Genomic DNA, 22,213 nt, shown 5'->3' with positions numbered 1-22,213 from the left:
AAATCAAATCCAATGTCAGACAGTCTTATTATATAACACATATTACATTAAAATTAATTAAAAACTAAAAAAAAATATATAAGTACTAATAAGTAACGTAAGTAAGATCATTGCAAAATAAAAAAAATCTTGTAAAATGTGGTTTCAAGTAATAATTAATACACTTTACTTTTAAGTCCCGAACCGGTGGTAGGTTTATTTTGACATTCATACATTTTTGTATTTGCCTAAATTGAATAAAGAATTATTTTGTCCTTAACTTCGAATTTAATTTTGAATATTCTTGGACTAACTGAATAATAAACTCGTTTCATTGCAGAGGGAGAAGCACCACCTGACCTTAACGTACCCATTAGGTAAGTTAGGCATTTTCTTTTATGTCCCGACCGCATTGGGAGGGTTATTCTTAATGACTTGGTTTACAAAAGTATGCTCGCTCAATCTAATGTTATAAATTCGAATTATATTTGTCTCTTTGTAACGTTTTCACGTTTAAATTCGGTATGGAGATAGTTTGGGACCCTGAGAAAGACATATAATAGTAACATAGCTTATGCTGGACAGTTTTATTTTGAGTTGACGCTTCTGAGCAAACCGTAATGCTAAGTAAATCGAGATTCATTTAACTATTCAAGCAAGTATAGCAATTCAATAGTCTAAAACTTAATGATATAGTATCAATAACCTTTTATAATAAATTTATTTTCTTTCGCAGAGCTCCGACGGTAAGCCAGCCGTGGTGAAGTGTACTCGACTCTTCCACATACGGCACTACAACACACATACGACACTTCAACTAAAATCATTAATATTACTTTGGGATTGGGACTAACTACTTACTTACTTTTCTGAGATCCGTTATGTTATTTATCATTTAAAAAGAGTGAGTCTCACGGTAGTTCCATGTTCAATATAAATACAAACAAGAACTTTTTTTCACTTTTACACTATTCTGACTTGACTAACATGTACAAAATTATTAAATACAAATAAAAGTTTTTATTTCATTTTTCGAATTTTAATTGTTACAGATGCCTAAGATGCCTGAGCTTAAGGTAAATTTTGGAACTTATTTGTTAATTGACACCCACAGTTTGGTACAATTTAATTTAGACACCTCTTCCTCCGTTACAAACACAAATATCTGTTTTCAGTCATTCTCATTCATCTGTGCACACGTCTAATTACCTACTTATTTTTTCCTGCAAAAGCGACACGGTTATTAGACTAAGTGCACAGATCTTGGAAAAAAATGTGGCGGCTATCCTCATTCGTCTGTGCTGTGCACTCAAGTCTAGTTACGTGTCACTATCGAGGGAAAAAAAGCACGTAGAACACTAGTATGGCGTATGTTTTAGCCGCAGATTCGTGTATTTACTTCTTCTTCTTCTTCTTTAGCCGTCCTCAACCTATAAGCTGTAGGCCTCCTTCAGCTTATGCCATCTGTTCCGGTCTTGAGCAGTTTCCAACCACTTTGTTCCCGCCAGTCTTTTGATATCGTCGTACCAACGCATTTGCGGTCTTCCTCTCGGGCGTGTCTCGCCCCACGGTCTCCATTCTACCACTGCCCTGCACCACGAGCCATGTTTGCGGGCGACATGACCAGCCCACTCCCATTTCAATTTCGCAACCCGTTTAGTTACATCGCTCACTTTGCTTTGCGTATTTACTTATAGGCCCTCAAAATCTCAAAGCATCTTAATATGCGTTACAAAAAAAACTTGTGTGCATAGGCTGTTAAGTACTAATTCAATCTAATGTAATGACTGTTGTTTGATAACGATCTATGATAGAATTATTTTACCAAGATATCTGTGAAACTGGTATTTTTACCACCATCTCTATGATGATGTTAGGTAAAATGATTTCCCTCCTGAGCATGTCATCTATAACGCACAATGCCTAGGTAGCAAAATGCCTAAACGAATGTCTAAAACGCAATATGCCTGATAAGCAAATTACATTAATCTCATATCACCTATGATTTAAGACATCTAAACGCAAAATGCCTAATAAGCAAATTACATTCATCTCATATCGCCTATGATTTAAGACATCTAAAACGCAAAATGCCTGCATGGCAAAATGATTAAACCTCTGGTTGCCTTAGCTGTATAATGTCTAAAACGCAATATGCCTGATAAGCAAATTACATTAATCTCATATCGCCTATGATTTAAGACATCTAAAACGCAAAATGCCTGCATGGCAAAATGATTAAACCTCTGGTTGCCTTAGCTGTATAATGTCTAAAACGCAAATTACGATTAGGGTTTTCGGTTTTAGCTGTACTGATTTAGGTAATTTGCAAAGCAGACATAATGCATTTCGGGCATTTTGCACCTAAGACTTAATGCGATTTAGGTAATTTGCAAAGCAGACATAATGCATTTCGGGCATTTTGCCACTAAGACTTAATGCGATTTAGGTAATTTGCAAAGCAGACATAATGCATTTCGGGCTTTTGCCACTAAGACTTAATGCGATTTAGGTAATTAGCAAAGCAGACATAATGCATTTCGGGCATTTTGCCACTAAGACTTAATGCGATTTAGGTAATTTGCAAAGCAGACATAATGCATTTCGGGCATTTTGCACCTAAGACTTAATGCGATTTAGGTAATTTGCAAAGCAGACATAATGCGTCTAAGGCAATAAGATACTTCGGCATTTTGCGTTTTAGATGACCAGCTCAGGAGGGAATGATTTTTACCATAATATCTTTGAAACCATGGTAAAGCCATTTTACCATGATAACTAGTTTATATTTCAAGCAAATTTTAAATATTTTTCTTTTTAAGACATTGGCTCATGGCAATAAGCAGCACCGGTGGGAAAAATATGAGGATAAAAAACTTCTATTTTTATCAAAAAAAATGCGTCTTGAAACAATAAACTTACAACAACTTTTATCTTTGAACCGCTGCCTACTGTAAAATCACGATTATGCAGTTACACCAGTAGGTTAGGAGGTGTCGCTAAGATATCCCGAACTATTTGATATCAATCCCGACGCCTCATATTGGAGAATCGGACCCGACATCTGATGTTGGATATTTGTCATGACACCCGGTACTTCGCAGGCTTTCTTAATTAGCTTGGAGAAATATCCCACTGCCAAACAAAGGCCTCTTCTGGCGTTTCATTCACTATATTATATCAATTTATTTTACAGTTTACTCATTTGCCCAAGATCAAGCCAATGGAGGTAAAAAGCAATATATATTTTTTCAATTAGCTTAGATTATTTTGCTCATTACGAGTAGTTGCTGATAAATTTGTGTTCGTGTTATTTTTGCATTTATTATTATTTATTTATTTATTAAATTGCATTGCATTGCTTAAAGCAAGTATTAATTAAATAAGTGAAAAAGCTAGTGACAAATCGTACAAACAGAAGAGTAGAAAACAAGAAAGTTTATCAAAACCTGAACACATTTATAAAACTAGTTTTGTATGAAAATATCAAAGAAATATTATTTCCCAAGTACAGATTGAGAACTTTTTCCATAAAACTTCAACGTTTATAGGTAGGTGTGTTTATTACAGTTCTCTGGGCACAAAGTTCCCATTAAGGAATGTGCATTTTTTTAAAAAGTTTTTCTTCCGATTGCAGCCCATCAAGTTCGAGCCTATCACATTTAAGTCGTTCAAGCCTATCACGTTTAAACCTATAGTATTTGAGCCCATCCCGCCCATTGATACTGAGAAGCTGAAAACATACCAGCCCAAAGAAGGTGAGCCTAGTACTTAAACTCCCAACTTTCCAATTCGCACTGAGGGGTTATTCAAATACTAAGTAAGCAAAATTAATAGGTATTAGTAGTTTTTGACCCCCCCCCCTCCATGTCAGCAGTTTTACCCCCCCCCCGTTATCAAATAAAATGTCATCTGTTGTTACTTTTATCTCCGTCTAATCTTGTCTTGTCTGTGATCTGAAAATATTTACCAGTTCTGTACTTCAAAATATCACCTTGTTTCCCGTTCATAACCGTCTTAAATAGCCAGCACGGGAAGGGGCCAAATATGGTTACTAAATATTACTGTCAATTTGGTTGCGGAAAGCTAGGTACGACGACAAGCGAAGCGAGGGAAAGCGTTAGGTGTAATAGCGACCACAACACACGAGCCGAAGGAGCGAAGCGAGCGCGTCGCGGCAGCAGCTGGCGAAGCGCCAGTACCCAATTAATTTAGGGAATCATTTTGTCCCTACCAGTGCTGATTATGTGAGATGGTTATGTGCGAGAAAAAGAGAAAAATATCATTTAGGAAGCTCAGATACAAACTTGGAGGAGCGTTTAAATTTGACACTTGTCTTGTAAATTGGTTAAAGCCGTGGGTTCACGTTGGATGCAGGCCGCTTCCAACCGAAGCAACTGGAAGTCTATGGGAGAAGCCTAATATCCAACAGTAGACATCCTACGGCTGAGATGATAATGATGTCTTGTAAATTACCAGGTGAGCAGTTCTTCGGGAGCGCAGTTTCGTCGTTCAGCAGCAGTGAAACAGTGAACGGGAAGACGGCTGCCGAAGGCGGCGGCAGCGTCATTGTCAACGACAACGGGAAAGCTGACGAGCAACACGTTGTTTTCCACGAAGGTGACAAAGATTTTGCCGAAGAATGATCATGAAATTATATCATGAGAATCGGAGAAGGGCGCGACTTTACACCTTGATGTTTTTGCTCTTAAATTTTAATTGAATATTATTAATTACACATCAAATATATAATTGCCTATCATTTTATTCTCATCACTTAGATACTTTTTCATATCAAATAAATTATTTCAATACACATAAATTAAATGTTTGTAACTAGTACTGCAGATAATTTGAAAACATACATCAGCACGACATTACTTTTTAGGGTTCCGTACCCAAAGGGTGCCAACGGAACCCTATAACTGACACTCCGCTGTCGTCTGTCTGTCTGTCCGTCCGTCTGTCACAGGGCTCTATCTCTTGAGTCGTAATAGTTACACACTTGAAATTTTCACAGATTATGTATTACTGTGGCCGCTATAACAAAAAATACTTAAAATAGCATAAAATAAATATGTATTTAAGGGGAGCTCCCATACAAAAACGTGATTGTTTTGTAATTTTTTACTTATTATTAATAACGGCAACATTTAAGGGGGGCTCCCATACAACAAACTTGATTTCTTGCCGTTTTTTTCGCTAATGTCTAATGTTGTATAGATAATGGTACGGAACCCTTCGTGCGCAAGTCCGACTCGCGCTTGGCCGGTTTTTTTCCTCTAATGCGAGACAAAAAAATCTTTAGGTAGAAAAATACTATAAGCTTATCAAAAATACTGACTGCACAGCAAATTAACCAGAGCGTTGCATTGCATTATTTTTAAAAGCAGAAATAATTAACTGAAAACTGATTTCGCGCGCTTTTTTGTCACTGAGCAAATTGTACCTACCTATGCACTGCACATTGGAGCGAGCAAGTGAGATAGCGCGAAGCCGTGCCGGGAGTTAGCTCGCGCGTAAGAGCGAAATAGAAAATTCTCTTGCGTGTACTTCAAAGAGATTTCGGTAACATAATTGGTCACTTTAACTGTCAATTTGGCTACTGGTAAATTAGGTACGATGACGAGGGAGGCGAGGAGATGCGCATTTGGAAAATAATTTGGCCCCCTACCAGAGCTGGTTATGTATGTAATTTATTTGATGTAAAAAGTATATAAATGCTGAAAATAAATTGATAGGTACTTAATTATTTATTTTATGATATGCAATGAATAATATCCTGTTCTATTATTAAGGTAATTAGAGTTCATGTTTCAATATTTTTGATCACCTTGGCCGCTCCGAAATATCTGATGGCAACTGAACAAGAGGATTTTATATTTTATTGCAGATCTCATTTTGTTGTAGGTACTTAATAAATAATAAGATGATATGTCAAATAAAATGCGGTTTCATTTAGGTAAACTGCTGTAGGTATGTTATATAAAAATAGAAGCTATATTTAAGAAAATATGTTGTTAGAAATAGATGCTGTATGTTATATATACATGTGCAATAATAAAAATGCTTTACTTCAAGAATGCTTTTTTTTTGCTTAATTTATATTTTTTTGCTTTAATAATGGCATTAATAAGAAAACATTTGAAACCAAAATATTGTTTTTCATAACGGTAATTACCTATTCAAAATTAGATTTAATTATATCGGTAATTCTTTATAGTATATTAGTATTAGTCGAAAAATATGTTCGGTCCTGGCGCTTCGCCGGCCGATGCCGCGGCATGCTCGCTTCGTTCGCTCGACTCGCGCGCTGTAGGGTCACAGTTCTTCCTTAAATATACATCATTTCTCACCATCGAAAATTTTCCAAGTCCCCGCGCGTCAATTATGCGGATAAAATAACACTTATGATTAAAAACAAATATTAGCATTAACAAAGTTATGAATATTGGCGTTATGAATTAGAATGATAGGAGTTTCGATCGTTAGTATAAGAAAATATAGGAAAATATAGGAAAGTATATATGATTAGTGATATTATCAATAGGGGGAGTCCGGGAGACATGCCCAGGTGGGAGACTTGAACCATTTCGAATATCTAATTCAAAGTTCGCGCCACCGGCACCACTGATAGCTCGTGTTATACTCGTACACAAGACTCAACTAGTAGCGCCGCCATATTAGCCGCCATTAGTGCGGTTTGGCAGTAAACGGAGTACACATGTTTCTGTTACCAAAAAGTGGAAAAAAAATATTTTTTGTAATTTTACGCTATTCAGATGCCTTAATGGGTGAGTGCTGTTATTTTATCTTATCATATTGACTAGTTATTATAGTTTTACCAACAATGAGCGTTTTAAACATTCGATGTTAGAATTTAGAGAAATAATCACTTAACTGAACTAAAGGGGGTGCGGGAGACTTGATCAATGTAGTAGCAGGGAGACATGACCACATGGTTTAATCCTCCGCACAGCATTTAAATACGGATTGGCTTTAAATTTATGTCTTTTTTTGTTTTAGAAACTCATGCCATATAATGCCAGTACAAGGCAAAAGGGGTTCCACCCGAAAAAATATTACCAAACAGGAATTGGAAACGCTGTTGAAAAATAAGAATAGTGCAACTATTCGAAAACAGTAAGAGTTAAGAGGTAGGTTTACCAGATGTTGACAGTGAGTAAGACTAAAGAAGACAAGAACAATAAATCTCTTATAGTTTTTATTTTTTAATAAGTTCAGTATCTGGGTGACCGAGCTCCGCTCGAGCTAAAACTCGGTACCAAGCGTTTTCTCAGAAATAAACCAAGCTAGATCGATTTTTCACCTCCGAAAACCCATAATACCAAATTTAATCGAAATTGCTGGAGCCATTTCCGAGATTCTGATTATATATATACAAGAATTGCTCGTTTAAAGCATTAGATTAAGTTAATTTATGTATAACATCGTGACTAGAAAAATCAAAAATTTAATCTAATTGAATCATACTTTAATACATTAGAGTGTTTTTTTAAATAAATATTTTAATTAAACAATAATGTTTTTCACTGTTTCTCTAATAAATAAATATATGTCAAATCTCCCGCACCCTGATCAACTCTCCCCGGTTGGGGAGACTTGAGCCATATTCAAATTTTATAAAAAAAATGCTAAAATTGCAATTATTTTTTTATTGTCATTTCAATACACTTAACGATACCTATTTAGTCATGACATTACAAGCCAAAAATCGGGTTACTGCACTTACGGTTACAACTTTAGCGGCATAAGAGTAAAATGAGGTTCAAGTCTCCCGGACTCCCCTACTGATGATTATGAGTTTCGATCATTAGTATTAAAAAAACATATCTGATGTCCTCCATGTCGTATCCGACAAAGGCGATAAAAAATTATAAAGAGTGATCGTTATGATGTTAAATGGTATGAGAAACATTTTCGGACTTCCGATATTAGGAATTAAAAAGTTATGTGAAAAAATGCGCACCCACTTCGAAGTTTGATTTTTTATAGGTTCAAGGGACTGTAGACCTAGGCTGAGTGAATGGTCGATACCTCCATGTGTTCCCGAGATAAAGGGTCTTGACAGACAGACGGACGGATGGACGGACGGACAACAAAGTGATCCTATATAAGGGTTCCGTTTTGACCTTTTGAGGTACGGAACCCTAAAAACATTTGTTCCAGCGCTTTTGAAATTTCGACTTACTTGGAAATAGGGGGATGAAAGTTCGTAAAGAAGTCCAAACAAATTTACTTTAATCTGAGATGGAAATCGAGATCAAAAATGTAAACAGATGGGTTGCCACCATAAAAAAAATAAAGCAAACTGTGGTTAGTCTAAAATCATTGAAATATTTTATTAAATTAAACAGAGAACAGTATATTACGTATTACCACTGTTTAAATAAAATATGTGGAGTTTTAATTTATGCTGTTGGCAATGGTCATCATCATCATCATCATCATCATCACCCGGAAGACGTCCACTGCTGAAGAAATAACTTTGGGTTTTTTTTATTCGACTGGATGGCAAACGAGCAAGTGGGTCTCCTGGTGGTGGTTTACTAAAGAAACTTTATACGAAGTTTAGTTACGGAATGTCCATACATTTTGTATGACACAATAGAATTTTTTTAGGGCTTAAAATTGAGCTTACCATGGTCAGATTAAGCAACTTTTAAAACTCACCAATTTTTATTGAAATCTGAGAAGAGAAGAAATCGACGACAAAATTAAAATTGGCCGAAATATAATAATGGTTTCGGTGACAATATTTTTAAAAATGTCGAAGCCATGGGAATTGAAAACGTGAAAGGTTTCATGTGCTTTGGGATCTAGCGCTTAAGGTAATTAGTTTCACTTCACTATAAATAAATTTATGTAACATGAAGCCTTAATCGGATACGGCTTACAACCTACAACTGCCACAAGTTTTATACATTTTCCATTAACATGATACCAAATATAATACTCGTACTTAAAAATGAACTATTATTATTTCTCTAACTAAGTATAGACGCGTTAAAAGGAAACTAAATTGTTAGTTTGACGAACTGTACAACACAAACTACTTAGTCATTAAACAATGAGTATCAATTTCCAAGTATTTTTCACTTTGGTTACGTTTCAAGCAATGCACGTGATGTTGCCTTCTATTATTTAGACAGCCATCGACTTAATATTCTTCACTCGGCATGCAGTTGAGTCAATATCGTATCACGTGTATTTTATTCACTTTTACATGCGTCATACATAACATGAAAGTAAAAAAGGCAAGTTTCTTAGAAATAGCATTAAATTGGATGACAGAAGTATGCACGACTATCATATGAACTTCTTAACATTACCGTGATATCAATAAGTTACTCATACATAGTAAGTATGTGCCATTTCATTTAACTATATCCGAAATAGCAATTCATATGAGATAACGTAAGGTTTAATGTTTATTGCAACATGTTCACGTAGATCCTTGTATCAATAGCTACAGAGATGTATTAAGTGAATAATTTGGTTGACCTTGTTTTGCCTAACAACTTTTTGCCTATTTTCAGTTTGCCTTATGTTAGATAAACTAATATTACTTAACCTAATGTTTCATTTTAGTGAAAGTCATTTTATATACAACTTACTTTACATTATTCTGTTTAGCCTAATTTGAAATTACCTAATTTTCATTTTGCATAAACTCATTTAATATAATGTTTGACTGATATAATTATATTTTGTCTAACATACATGTCACAAAATTTCATTTTGTATAAACCTATTTCGTATAACGTTTGACTGACATAATTATTTTATTTCTAACATACATGTAGCATAATTTCATTTTGTATAAACTTATTTCGTATAAAGTTTGACTGGCAATTATATTTTGTCTAACATACCGATCGCATAATTTTATTTATTCTAATCACTGTTAATCCGAATACATTGCGATATCGTTAGTTAATTCTAAAAAGTTTAGTATTATAAAACAAATTCGGTTCTGGCGCTTTGTAGGGTCGCAGTTCTACCTTACGCTCCTCCTCGCTTCGCTCGTCGTTGTACCTATTCCCTGTATGTTTAGTATTGTTATTTGCTTGAACCGAAAAAAATAATAGTAGAATATATGGATTTTAAACTACCTAATTGACCTTATATTATAATAAACATTTAGGTACCAAAATTAGGCATAACGTTAGTAAGCAAAACAAATATTATGATAATTCAATATTAGACAATCTAATGTTAGTTAAACGTTATTTGGTTACTTACATCATGATGAGTTAAAATACGAATCGACAAAGTGAGTTTTCGATAAAATAATATTCGACTAAACAAGAGTTATGCAAATGATCATATTGTAAAAATTAAAATTCGACAAAATAAAATTATGAATAATGAAATTATACAAATTGACTTTAGACAAACTAATCATTATAGTAAAAGGTGTTAGACAAAGTGAAATTAGGGAAAAAATTAGACAATACAAGAGAATACCTAATAATTTGCCATAGTATTTTGTCAGAAAAGTTCGTATTTATCTTGCTTTCTCAACTAGCTTACTGAAGTTAACTGAAGCTAATTGAGAGAGCAAGAAACGAACATTTCTGACAAATACGACGGCAATCATTATCCACCAGATCTGTATTTCCATTAGTATCGCTTGAAATGATCCGTGGTCATATGAACGACTACGTGAACAAAGTCTTTAATTTTGTGGTTTTCAGTAGTGTCGCCTTTTCAGCGCTCCGTGAAACTGGCATTCGACGCACTGTTGACTCAGCTGGTGTTGGAGCAGCTTTAATAATATTTAAAAGCAAAGTTTGTGCAGGGGGCTCCAGTGTGATCTTGTCTGCCTGTAGCCCAGTATACGAAGCAGTTTGCATTCCGAGTTCCAATCGTGGCGAGAAATGGCGTTCACGAAACTTTTAATTGTAACAGTTTTGGCTGTCGGCGCACACGGTGAGTTGAAATTGCGTTTGTTTACAGACATGCTTTATTATACTTTGGTGTATATAAATATATTGGTTTGCCAACCTATTTCATATCGCAACTTTTCATTTCGCAACTGCTTAATATTTCTGAAACATTAAATATTTCATGATTTTTATAATACTAACCTAACCTAACTTAAAGGGTTTTCTACACGATGACCCTGAAATAAATTACAGTTTTAGAGTTTGCGAAGTAAGAGGTTGCGAAATGAATCAGGTTGCCAAATGTTAGTTGCGAAATGAACGGATACCAAATAGACTATTTTGGCATTAATAGGGGATTTATAATATCTATTAAAGTAACATACGGCCACTCAATGTTAACGTAAAAATTTCAGTAAGAATATTTTCAGTGATAATTGATTTGATTATGAATACTTCGGTAGCTTTACTACCAAATCAATATCGTGTCCACTTCAAATGACTAACGCATCTAGATTTTTCTTCTTACATATTACTTAGTCCTACCCCATTTGCCAAAAATGTAACATGAAAGCAGATTTGTCCAAATGAAGTAGTTAATAATTATCAAAGCGACAGGAGGACAAATATTTATGGGTTTTCTTTGAAGTAGGCGTTCAAAATATTTCAACGAGCTCTGGATCTTGTTAAATGAATGTGTTCACATATTTTTAAACGCCTTGTCTGTTCCAATATTAATCTAAATGTTGCGACTATATGAATTAGTTAGGTATGTCATTTTGTGTAACTATTCAATTAAAGAGAGAATATAAAGACAATGTTTATTCAGCATATAAACAAAGTTACAGGATACAATAACAAGGTCTCTCTAAAAAAGGTCAAGGTATCTCTATTATTTCGAAAATTTGGTTCAAATTAAGAAAATACATATATTTTTTACTAATGTTGACTTGTTATTAATGGTCTGACGTCGCAACTGCTCACTGTCTTGTTCATTGGAAAAACATTGCTCACCCACAGCGGCTGAACAAACAACGATCGAACAAAAGGCAGACTTCTCGCAAATATTCATATAAATTTACTTTGAAAACGTACGACTTTAAATGTAAGGTTAGTGTAATGTGGAAGGGGTGTAGTTGCATTATACAAGTGGTATCTTCAAATGCGGCAACTCTATCTTTCGATGTCAACTCAGGATCTGGTCTGCCTTAAGTAACAGTACCTATACTTGACTAACCGCGCGCGTCATCTAGCATGATATATTTCATAATTCCGATCCGCATTAGCGATCCCTTCAAATAGCGAACCTACTGTGTTAAAAATAAAGTTGTGTTAAATACTTGTGATGTATAGTATACATATCATTTAATAATATTGTAAATCTGTTTTAAAAAAAAATATATATATACCTCGTTGAGTTTCTTGCCGGATTCTTCTCAGCAGAGGTTTTTCCGAACCGGTGGTAGATTTTTTTTTTGACATTCATAAGTGCTTGTTATAGCCTAAATTGAATAAAGATATTTTGACTTTGACTTTGAAGAACTACATGCCTTATAATGCGTCTAGCACGATAACAACCACGCACAACAACAACAACAATTTGAAGTTATAACAACTAGCCTTAGTAGAGTTGCCACATCAATTTAATAACAGAATTCTAAGTCCCCCTACTATTTTATTTTCAATTGTTACTGTATTTATTTAAAATTACTTTTTTGCATTTAAGCTTAGGTATACGTAATACATACTTTTTTTTTATTGAATTAATGAATTATCTTCTTTTTTTCTACCAACAGCCAAGTTTGTATGGCAAAACGACAACGAATGGCCTGCGTGAGTATTAAAATATTATTAATATAGTTAAAAAAAAATATTAAATTAAAACTAAAAATATAACTGTAGTTCAAAGAGAGTCGAATCAACGATTCAAGGAGGAACAAACCCTAAATGCAACGTAGACCTCAGAATCAAAAATAGCTAAGTCCGAATTCTGCTGTGCGGACGCACGTAGCTCACAACAGTTTGCTTAGCAGGGTTATTATTCGAGTGTTTAAAGTTTCAACCACCTCATTTTCGTGGTCACATTTTTTTGTGAATGAGCTGTAGAATTGATGGGATTTTCGATTATTTATTGTATTTTTCACCCATGATGAGTTCTGTGACACTTGAAAATTTTCCGAATTACGCAAACTACGTTCGCAAAATAATTTTTAAAAATAATTTGATTTTGAAGCAAAAAAATTAAAACTGTAATTATTAAAAACATAGAAATATCAGTGTCCATTAAATAGACTCCATCGAATACGATAGAAAAATATTTACTTTTTTAAATGACGCAATGGCTGAAACGGAACAGAATAGTGACGTGACACAACATTATCGGCAATTGCCGCGGTTTATTATTCGATAACAGTGAACACTAAGATATTTTAAATTTTCAAACAAAACTTGCAAGATTTTGTAAACGCGGTAACAATACTTCACCACCATTTACGGCTTACAAAATGCTGAAGTTGCTGGAGGATTCGTGCCAACATGTAACTGGCAAAAACTGGGCGAAAAGGTTGAAAAACAAAAAATATTATACTCTACAGGACTGTTAGCGTTATGTTCGGAAAGACAGCGGGGCTACTACGAAATTCGAAAATCGAAGTTCGTGTCGTTCCGTCCCTCTGACACCTTATACTACTTAATTCGAGGGTTAATACGAGGGTGAGAGGGATGGTACGATATACACTTCGATTTTCGAATTTCGGAGGGCCCTCTGGTTGCAAGATAAATTGATCATCAATGTCGTCGATGATTCAGATACCACAGATTCTCACTGTAGTAATGAGGGTGCAATTTCTTCTGAAACTGAATAAAGAAATATTTGTATTTTTTGTTTTATTTAAACATATTGATTAGCACATACAATACTTTCTATTCTATAGGTATTATGGTAGTTAGGTTAGTATTTTATTTGTTTGCCGACCATACTTTGCTATGAAAACTACACGCTGATAACGATCTCTAATAGCTGATGTAACCAAACTACACATTCCACGCGAATAAAGCCGTGGAAAACTGGAAAAAAATGTTTTTTAAAATATGCAACTTCTCCAAAAATAGGCACTAATAACTCTTAGAAAAATCGAAAGTTCACTCGATAAATGGTACATCTCTAAAACTGTTAAACTCGAAACGTCACAGAACTCATCATAGGTGAAAAATACAATAATAGACGTCCTATCCTATACTTCTACTAGATAACCTGGAAACTGTAACAGAACCTTCTACCATATCAACAAAAATGTGACCACGAAAATCATATGGAATAAGCGCTCAAATAATGACCCAGCACAACATGTGTAGTTTTACAAACCTCACTTTTCCGTGCACAAAATTGGCCTTTACCTACTTTGTCATAAGTAGCTCAGCTAACGAGAGTGTATGTTTGAATGTGGGAAAGAAATTATAGCGTACCCTAGCCACTAATTAAACGTTATTTTTTGTTACAGATTCCAACAAATCAGGGTATGAAATGTACAACATCTACACTATTATATTATATTTCGATCCAATTTATGAAAAGTGTAAACAAAGACGCCCTATATCCGACCAAAGACATTGAATGATGTCAAAACCTAGAACCTATTGCAAAATAATTAATCTGTTCAGTAAATCAATTAATTTATTAATTGAATAGATCAAAGTATCTTTGTCTGATTTATTATTTACAATACTTGATTTCATTCCAAAGAATGTTTAGTCAATTATAAAAGCAGTAATAAGTTTTTAATTTTAAGGAAAGTAAATAAAAATCGCTTATTCATCCGCGCATTAATCGATTTTTAAAATGTCAAATTTAGATGGTAATCTCTACACTAGTCTATGCTACTACAGCTCAGTTTTGACGAAGATTTTTCAAATAAAAATAAATATTGAAATCAAGTGAATTTTGGTGAAAAAAGTGATTAGACATCTAGTTAAAAGAGACGAATTATAGATAAATGTGATATTGATTCGATCCAGTGAGTGTTTATACAAGAATTTTGATGAAATCGGTTTGTTTACACTTTTAATATTTTGGATAGGCATAACGTATAATCAACAACAAAACATTTAACAGTTCGTCTTTGTCACACTCTGCTAAAACCAACTTTACAGATGCCTGTGCCTCCCACGCCACCATTCCGTCCTTTCGCTCCCTTCCCTCCATTCCCCCCTTTCGGCGCCGGGTTCGGACAGTTCCCCAATTTCCCTAACTTCCCGCAAATCCCGCTGCCTGTAGTTCCTACTCCAGACCAAATTAAGAACGTGAACCCAGGACAGGGACAAGTATTCCATGGTGTGGCGGTTCAATCCAGCAGCAGTATGGTTCAGGACAAAGACGGCAAGTGGGTTAGAACCGGTGGCACTTCCGTCCTAACCAACGACAATGGAAAGGTTCAGGAATTCAAACGTAAGTCTCAAAGCATTATGATATTGGCTTTTACACTTCCCACTGCAGTCGTAGTTCCCACGCGGGCCCAATGCGGGTTGGGAGCTTCATACACACGATTTAATTACTTCGCAGATGTGTGCAGATTTCCTTAAGATGTTTTCCTGCACCGTAAACCTCATGGTAAAATTTGTATATATTTCGCACAAGTTTTAAATAATATTGTATATATTTCATTTAAGAAGCGTGAAGATTCTTACCGGCTAAATGTAGTATTTCGTTATTTTTCTTATAAAAAATAAAATCCTGCATACCATTAGCATTCTATTTTTACATATTGTATTCATATAAAAAAGTTTTTGTATTATAAATTTAATTTTCAATAAAAAGTTTTTTTTATACATAACTATATGTGCCTTCCCGATGACTAAAAGTGGGTGAAAGTAGATAAGATACATAATTGCAAAATAAATAAAAACTTGAAAATTTTGTTCAAAGAAATAATGAACTTTAAATTTCCGGACCGGTGGTAGATTTATTCTGACATTCAATAATAGCGTGGTCATTCTACAGTTTTTTTGGAAATGATTCGATATAAGGATAGTTTTTGGTATACGGCTTTTACGTGTAATTTTAAGAACCTATATTTTCGAATCCACCAAAATTTGGTTTCGGAACATGGTAAAAAAAATTGTACCCTAAAATAGGTGATTTTTTTTTGAGAAAATATTATCAGTAAATTTACTGTCAACATATGTTTAAATAATTCAGTTTTTAGACCTGCAAGCTGAATTCACCAATATATGTAACAGGAAATTTAAAAAAAACCACCAAAGTGATTATTTCGTATTAAGTCCAATTTCTATAAAAAAAAAATATATATTTTTAAGTTACACATTACCAATAAATTGGATTCTAAATAATTATCATTTAAAATCCAACAATAGATATGATTGGAAATTACGTATTTTGTTAAACCGATATAACATGAGCAGCAAAAATAAGTACAAAAAAACTCAAGGCACGTTAGAGACATACCGAAACTTAATTATACTTAGAACATATGAAGCCTTTTTTTTAAGTTCCTTAAAAAAAGTGGATTTTTACATGTGTTACAAAGAATATAAATAAAACGAGTAAATTAAAAAGTGAATAGGCTTATAGAAATTACGCCTGATTTTTACAGAATTATTAAATATATTTTTTTATAAAATTTCGCTGTCCTGGAGATAAATTTTGGTGGATTATTGAAGAATATATTTGCAAACTACCTGACCTAATTTTTAATGCAAAAAAATGCTTATTTGAATTAATGTTGATTTTACTTAGAGCGAAGGTGTTAGGTGACTGGGGTATAAAATGTTTGTCACTGCCTAAATTGAACAAAGATATTTTGACTTTCACTTCGAATTTCATTTGAAAAATTCTTGAACTAACGTTGAGGAACAAACTCGTTTCATTGCAGAAGGAGATGCACCACCTGACCTTAATGTACCCATTAGGTAAGCCAAACATTGATTTTATTTCCCGACCGCGTTGGGAGGGTTATTTTTAAATACCTGGTTTACAAGTTAAGTTTTTGTATTTCCTTTTTGTACAATAAAGATTATAAGTAAACAAACAAACAAACAAAAGAGTATCACGAATGTTATAAATTATATTTATTTGTTACTCTTTCACGTTTAAATTCGGTATGGAGATAATTTGGAACATTGAGAACGACATAGAACAGTAACATAGTTTTAGCTTCACAATTTTATTTTGAGTTAAGACTACTGAGCAAAACGTAATACTAAATCGAGATTCATTGTGTCAAGTATAGCCTATAGCCATTCAATAGTCATTAAACTAAACTTAATGATACCTAGTATCAGAAAACTTTTATAATAATTTCTTTTCTTTCGCAGAGCTCCGACGGTAAGCCAGCCGTGGTGAACTGTCTTCGACCCTTCCACATACGGCACTACAACACACACACGACACTTCAACTAAAATCAATAATACTACTTTGGGATTAACTACATACTTAATTTTTACAATAAAATGCAAAGACGAACTTTTTTCACTTTTATACTGTTCTTACTTGACTATCGTGTACAATTTTATTTAATACAAATAAAACTTTCTAATTGGATTTTCGATTTTTAATTGTTGCAGATGCCTAAGATGCCTGAGATGAAGGTAAATAAACATACAATGACTCTTTTGTTAACGTACCCGCAGTTTCGTACAATTTATTTTAAACACCTCTTCCTCCGTTAATGCTAACACAAATGTCTGTTTCCAGTCATTCTCATTCATCTGTGCACGTCTAATTATCGTTTAATTTTTTCCTGCAAAAGCGACACGGTAATTAGATTAAGTGCACAGATCTTGAAAAAAAGGTGACAGCTATTCTCATTCATCTCTGCACCGAAGTCTACTTACCTACTATTGCGGGAAAATTGGCACGGTAATTAGATTAGTGCACAGTTGGAAGAGAATAACCGTTTTTTTAACTATACTTGGGCCCTAGTACGGGGTACTTTTTAGGCGCAGACAACGCGCGTTTACTTTTGGGGCCGCAAATTCGAAAAAAACTATTACAAAAGTGACTGAATCGGGTTCGAAGCGTCCTAACATGCGCTAACTGCGCGTTGTATGTGCCTGAAAATAACTTGTGTGTCTAGGTCGTTGAGTACTATTTCAATGTAATGACTCTTATTTGAATTCTAACGAATTCTTATTTCAATCTAACGAACTATGAAAGAGTAATTCTACCATGATCTCTGTGACGAAGTAAGGTAGAGTGATTTTTACCAAGATATCTGTGAAAATACGGTAGAGTAATTTTACCATGATTTCTGGTTACTTACTTAAGTTACACTTACACATTTTCTTTTTAAATAGCAAAATCATGGCTGAATATATTATTCCATTAAAACATTGAATAAGAAAAGTTGTATCTGATTGACTGACTCATTAACACCCAGCCCAAACTGCTGAACCCAGAAAGCTGAAATATTGTAAGGTTCCTCTATGATGTAGGCAAAAAACAAGAATGGATCGAGAACACCGCAACGAAAACAAATTCGCGGGCACAAGCTAGTAGCAAGATAGGATTATTAGGAATATACTTAAAGAAAAATAAAAGTTTCTTACGCTTTGTAGGCAACCTATGTGTGCCCTTCACTAGTTACCTAAATTACCCTTTATATTTTCTCGGGAAAAGGATGCTATCTATATTAGTATAACCTTGCGTAATATCAAACTCAAAGGTGAAGGGCACGGTCAGTATGTCTAGTCGGGTGAAAGTGTTCCCTACATGATATCCACGGCGGTAGGCGTACCATTGCTCTTATCGCTCTTTTCTGTATCGTGAACGCCGTTTTGATATTATAATCATAACTGTTTCCCCAAAAATTAATGATGTAGCGCAATTTTGATTCGACAAGGGCGTAATATACTGTTCGTAATTGCTCTAGCTTAATAATCTCTCTTAAAGTTTTCAGAGCATAACAAGCCGCACAGACAGAGGTTTCTATGGCTTCAAGTTCCCTTTTCCAATTTAAGGATGCATCTATATGAGCACCAAGAAATTTCACAACCTCTACCATCTCTACCCTTTTGTTATTGAATGTTATCTCGGGTAGTAGCTCATTCTTAGTCACAGTTCTAAACATAACAATATTAGTTTTATCAGTATTTAATATAAGACTATTCGCAAGAAACCATTCATTGAAGTTAGTTAGTGTTTCACCCAATTTCATTTCAAGTCCAATGATATTGTTTGCAGTCAGTATAACATTAGTGTCATCCGCGAATATAACTGTTTGCAAATCAGATACCCTGTTACTTATCCATTGAATTAAGTCATTTCTGAATATAATGAAGAGAATATGCCCCAGAATAGAACCCTGTGGTACGCCTCGAGTTACTGCTACCATTTTCGACTTCACTGATTTTTGATACCTTTTTGAGTCGATTTCAGTTCTACTCTTTGCTTCCTATTTTGAAGGTAACTTTTTAAGATTGATAATTCAGTACCCCTTACACCATAGTGTTCCAATTTACTAATAAGAACATTATGATCAACGGTATCAAACGCAGAACTCAAATCCAAAAACAATCCAGCTAGTTACCTTGTTGTGATTATTTAATTCTTATACTAGGTACATCATTTATCAAAGTATTTATTGCATCCGCTGTTCCCACATTTCTTCTATATGCGAATTAAATATATGATGGTCATTTAAATGTGAAGTTAGTCTCGATTTAATTTAATTTATTACAGTTCTCTTGGCACAAAGTTAGCATTAAGGAATGTGCATTTTTTTTAAGTTTTTCTTCTGATTGCAGCCCTTCAAGTTCGAGCCTATCACGTTTAAACCTATAGTATTTGAGCCCATCCCGCCCATTGACACTGAGAAGCTGAAAACATACCAGCCCAAAGAAGGTGAGCCTAGACTTAAACTCCCAACTTCCGAGGCCAGCTTCCCAATGAGGGCTATTTGGGATGTCTAGATGGCGTTAGTATCGTAAGGTTTTCTTGATGTTACGGTCTTGCTTGCAATATGACTCATTAAGTTAAATAACTAAATGAGCCAATTGAAAGCAAGACCCGTGTGGTGTCGGGTTAGAATTAAACCTCTCCATTTCTTCCGTGGATATCGTAAGAGGGGACTGAGGATATATACGAAGGTCAAGGTATACCGTATGCGACAGGCTAGCAGTCACTATTGTACCGTTTTTGTCAAAATTATAACCTAAAATTGCTAAAAGTGGCTCCGAAGCGGTAACGTTTCGTGTGCTCTGCCTACCCCATTTGGGAATACAGGCGTGATGTTTGTGTGTGTGAAAGCAAGACCGCAATGTCAAAAAACCCTACGATACTAACGCCTATGCCTCACGATAATAATTGACGTTACGGTCTTGCCTGCAATTGGCTCATTAAGTACCCTCATTCGCACGGAGTGGTCATTGAGTACCCTTAGGTTTCACCATCCACTGATTAGCGTTAACCGACGGTTAAATGTGATGCCGTCGCCGTCTATTCGAACAAAACAAATAGAGACGGCATCACACCTAACCGCCAGTTAACACTAATCAATGGATGGTGAAACAGCCCCTTAGTGTAAGTTATCGGTTACAAAATACGTCTCGATCGCGTTCGCATTAAAATCTCAATTTATATGGAAACACGAACAGCGCCTCTAGCGGAACGTTCCATACAAATTGAGATTTTAACGCGAACGCGATCGAGACGTATTTTGTAACCGAAAACTTACACTAGGGGCACAGGTATTACGTAAGCAGAATATTAATCGTTTTTGACTCCCCCTCTTAGCTTTACCTTGTCAGCATAGTTTTAACCCTCTTCCCCCTGTTATTAAATAAAATTCCATCTGTTTTCACTTTTATTTTCCATCTTATCTTGTCTTGTCGAGATTTGAAAATATTTATCACTTCTGTACTTCAAAATATTACCTTGTTTCCCGTTCATAACCATCTTAAATAGCAATCACGGGAAGGGGCCAAATATATCCTATTTCAAAGAGACTTCGATAATGTAATTGGTTACATATACTGTCAATTTGGTTTTGAAAAATTAGGAACGTCGACGAGCCAAGCTAGGAGAAGTGTTAGGTATTATAGCGTCCACAACACGCGAACCGAGCGAGCGAAATGAGCGCGTGCCGGCAGCGGTCGGCGAAGCGCCAGCATCTAATTAATTTAGGAAATAATTTGGCCCCTAACAGTGCCAGCACTGCCACAGAACCAGTAATGGGAGACGATTATGTGCGAGAACAAGGGAAAATATCATTTAGGAAGCTCAAGTGAGCGTTTAATGCCCGGTTCACATTATTCCAGTAAAACCGTTCCAGTAGCATGACACTGCGGTGCTCGATCGAACTTGTGTAACTCGTTTGGATTGTGACTCCGCAATGTATCGCTTACTGGCATAAGTTTGAAACTTGTAAATTGGTCAAAGCCGCGGGTTCATGGTGGATGCAGGCCGCATCCAACGGAAGCAAATGGACGTCTAAGGGTAAAGCCTATGTCCAACAGTGGACGTCTTAGGGCTGATATGATGATGATGACTTGTAAATTAACAGGTGAGCAGTTCTTCGGGAGCTCAGTTACGTCGTTCAGCAGCTCTAAAACAGTGAACGGGAAGACGGTCAGCGAAGGCGGCGGCAGCGTCATTGTCAACGACAACGGGAAAGCTGACGAGCAACACGTTGTTTTCCACGAAGGTGACAAAGGTTTTGCCGAAGAATGATCACGAAATTATAACACGAGAATCGGAGAAGGGCGCCACTTTACACTCGATGTTTTTGCTCTTAAATTTTAATTGTGAGGTCGTATTGTAGTCTTTTTTAAATCTCGATTTAAGGCTTAAACTGACAGTCCTTATATGGATTTGACAGAACTTAAGACCACTTAAACCTAGATTAAAAAGCCTGCAAGTGGACGTTAATCATGTAAAAACTACTTGCTATAAATCAAGCTATAGAGGCTTTAAATGGCCGTTACTAATCCTAAGCAATTTAAAGTCATTTTATTAACGCCTAATCTAAGTATTAGCAAATTGAAAGAACGTGCTAGTTATATTTACATTTTATTTTGAGATTTGTTAGTTAAGTATCTAATATAAGTAAGTGACATAAATGTACTCAAATTGTTAAAAAACAGACTGGTCTTCATTGGAATTTAAATATACCTATTTACTTAATGATCACGCTGAACTTGAAGCTAGTTGAAAAATTAACATGACGCGTTTTGGTTTCAGAGTTTTGAGAACAATGTATTATTAATTGGCACATATGCAAATTACTTACATTCTCATAGACAGTAAACTTTAAATTGCAAAAATGAGTTTTCTTTCCTTTTGTACAACATTTACCTAGTCTGCGCGTAA

General features: G+C 35.0%; 2 protein-coding genes across 5 annotated transcripts; both read left to right on the top strand.

Annotated features, from left to right (window-relative positions):
* The first annotated feature begins 179 nt into the window (after positions 1 to 179).
* On the top strand, positions 180 to 5,989 carry LOC141438199 (uncharacterized). Of its 2 annotated transcripts, none has more exons than XM_074101962.1 (4): positions 180 to 356; positions 716 to 1,055; positions 3,617 to 3,737; positions 4,459 to 5,989. In XM_074101962.1, the coding sequence occupies exons 2-4, from the start codon at positions 1,032 to 1,034 to the stop codon at positions 4,623 to 4,625; spliced, it is 312 nt and encodes a 103-aa protein (XP_073958063.1). In that variant the 5' UTR covers positions 180 to 356; positions 716 to 1,031; the 3' UTR covers positions 4,626 to 5,989. The 2 variants fall into 2 exon arrangements, with proteins under 2 accessions (XP_073958063.1, XP_073958062.1); XM_074101961.1 differs by lacking the exon at positions 180 to 356 and adding an exon at positions 3,176 to 3,208 and having other exon boundaries at positions 1,037 to 1,055.
* Positions 5,990 to 10,765: 4,776 nt separating this feature from the next.
* On the top strand, positions 10,766 to 22,167 carry LOC141438197 (seroin-like). Of its 3 annotated transcripts, none has more exons than XM_074101958.1 (6): positions 10,766 to 10,935; positions 12,686 to 12,722; positions 14,390 to 14,405; positions 17,470 to 17,493; positions 19,651 to 19,747; positions 21,408 to 22,167. In XM_074101958.1, exons 1-6 carry the CDS (start codon positions 10,884 to 10,886, stop codon positions 21,572 to 21,574), a joined length of 393 nt encoding a protein of 130 aa, XP_073958059.1. In that variant the 5' UTR covers positions 10,766 to 10,883; the 3' UTR covers positions 21,575 to 22,167. The 3 variants fall into 3 exon arrangements, with proteins under 3 accessions (XP_073958059.1, XP_073958058.1, XP_073958057.1); XM_074101957.1 differs by lacking the exon at positions 21,408 to 22,167 and adding an exon at positions 15,039 to 15,333 and having other exon boundaries at positions 10,768 to 10,935; positions 19,651 to 19,726; XM_074101956.1 differs by lacking the exons at positions 17,470 to 17,493; positions 19,651 to 19,747; positions 21,408 to 22,167 and adding exons at positions 15,039 to 15,333; positions 16,778 to 16,814; positions 17,220 to 17,446 and having other exon boundaries at positions 10,773 to 10,935.
* Positions 22,168 to 22,213: the final 46 nt, after the last annotated feature.

The sequence above is a fragment of the Choristoneura fumiferana genome, chromosome 18 (genome assembly GCF_025370935.1).
Source record: "Choristoneura fumiferana chromosome 18, NRCan_CFum_1, whole genome shotgun sequence".
Taxonomy (NCBI): Eukaryota; Metazoa; Arthropoda; class Insecta; order Lepidoptera; family Tortricidae; genus Choristoneura; species Choristoneura fumiferana.
Note: the sequence above shows the minus strand (reverse complement) of the source record. Positions and strands in the feature narration are given on the sequence as shown.

Coding starts and splice junctions, on each gene's coding strand:
- LOC141438199 (XM_074101961.1), top strand. Junction 3,209..3,616: donor CCAAGATCAAGCCAATGGAG/GTAAAAAGCAAT, acceptor TTCCGATTGCAG/CCCATCAAGTTCGAGCCTAT. Junction 3,738..4,458: donor AACATACCAGCCCAAAGAAG/GTGAGCCTAGTA, acceptor GTAAATTACCAG/GTGAGCAGTTCTTCGGGAGC.
- LOC141438197 (XM_074101956.1), top strand. CDS start 10,884: ATGGCGTTCACGAAACTTTTAATTGTAACAGTTTTGGCTGTCGGCGCA. Junction 15,334..16,777: donor AAAGGTTCAGGAATTCAAAC/GTAAGTCTCAAA, acceptor GTTTCATTGCAG/AAGGAGATGCACCACCTGAC. Junction 16,815..17,219: donor GACCTTAATGTACCCATTAG/GTAAGCCAAACA, acceptor TTTCTTTCGCAG/AGCTCCGACGGTAAGCCAGC.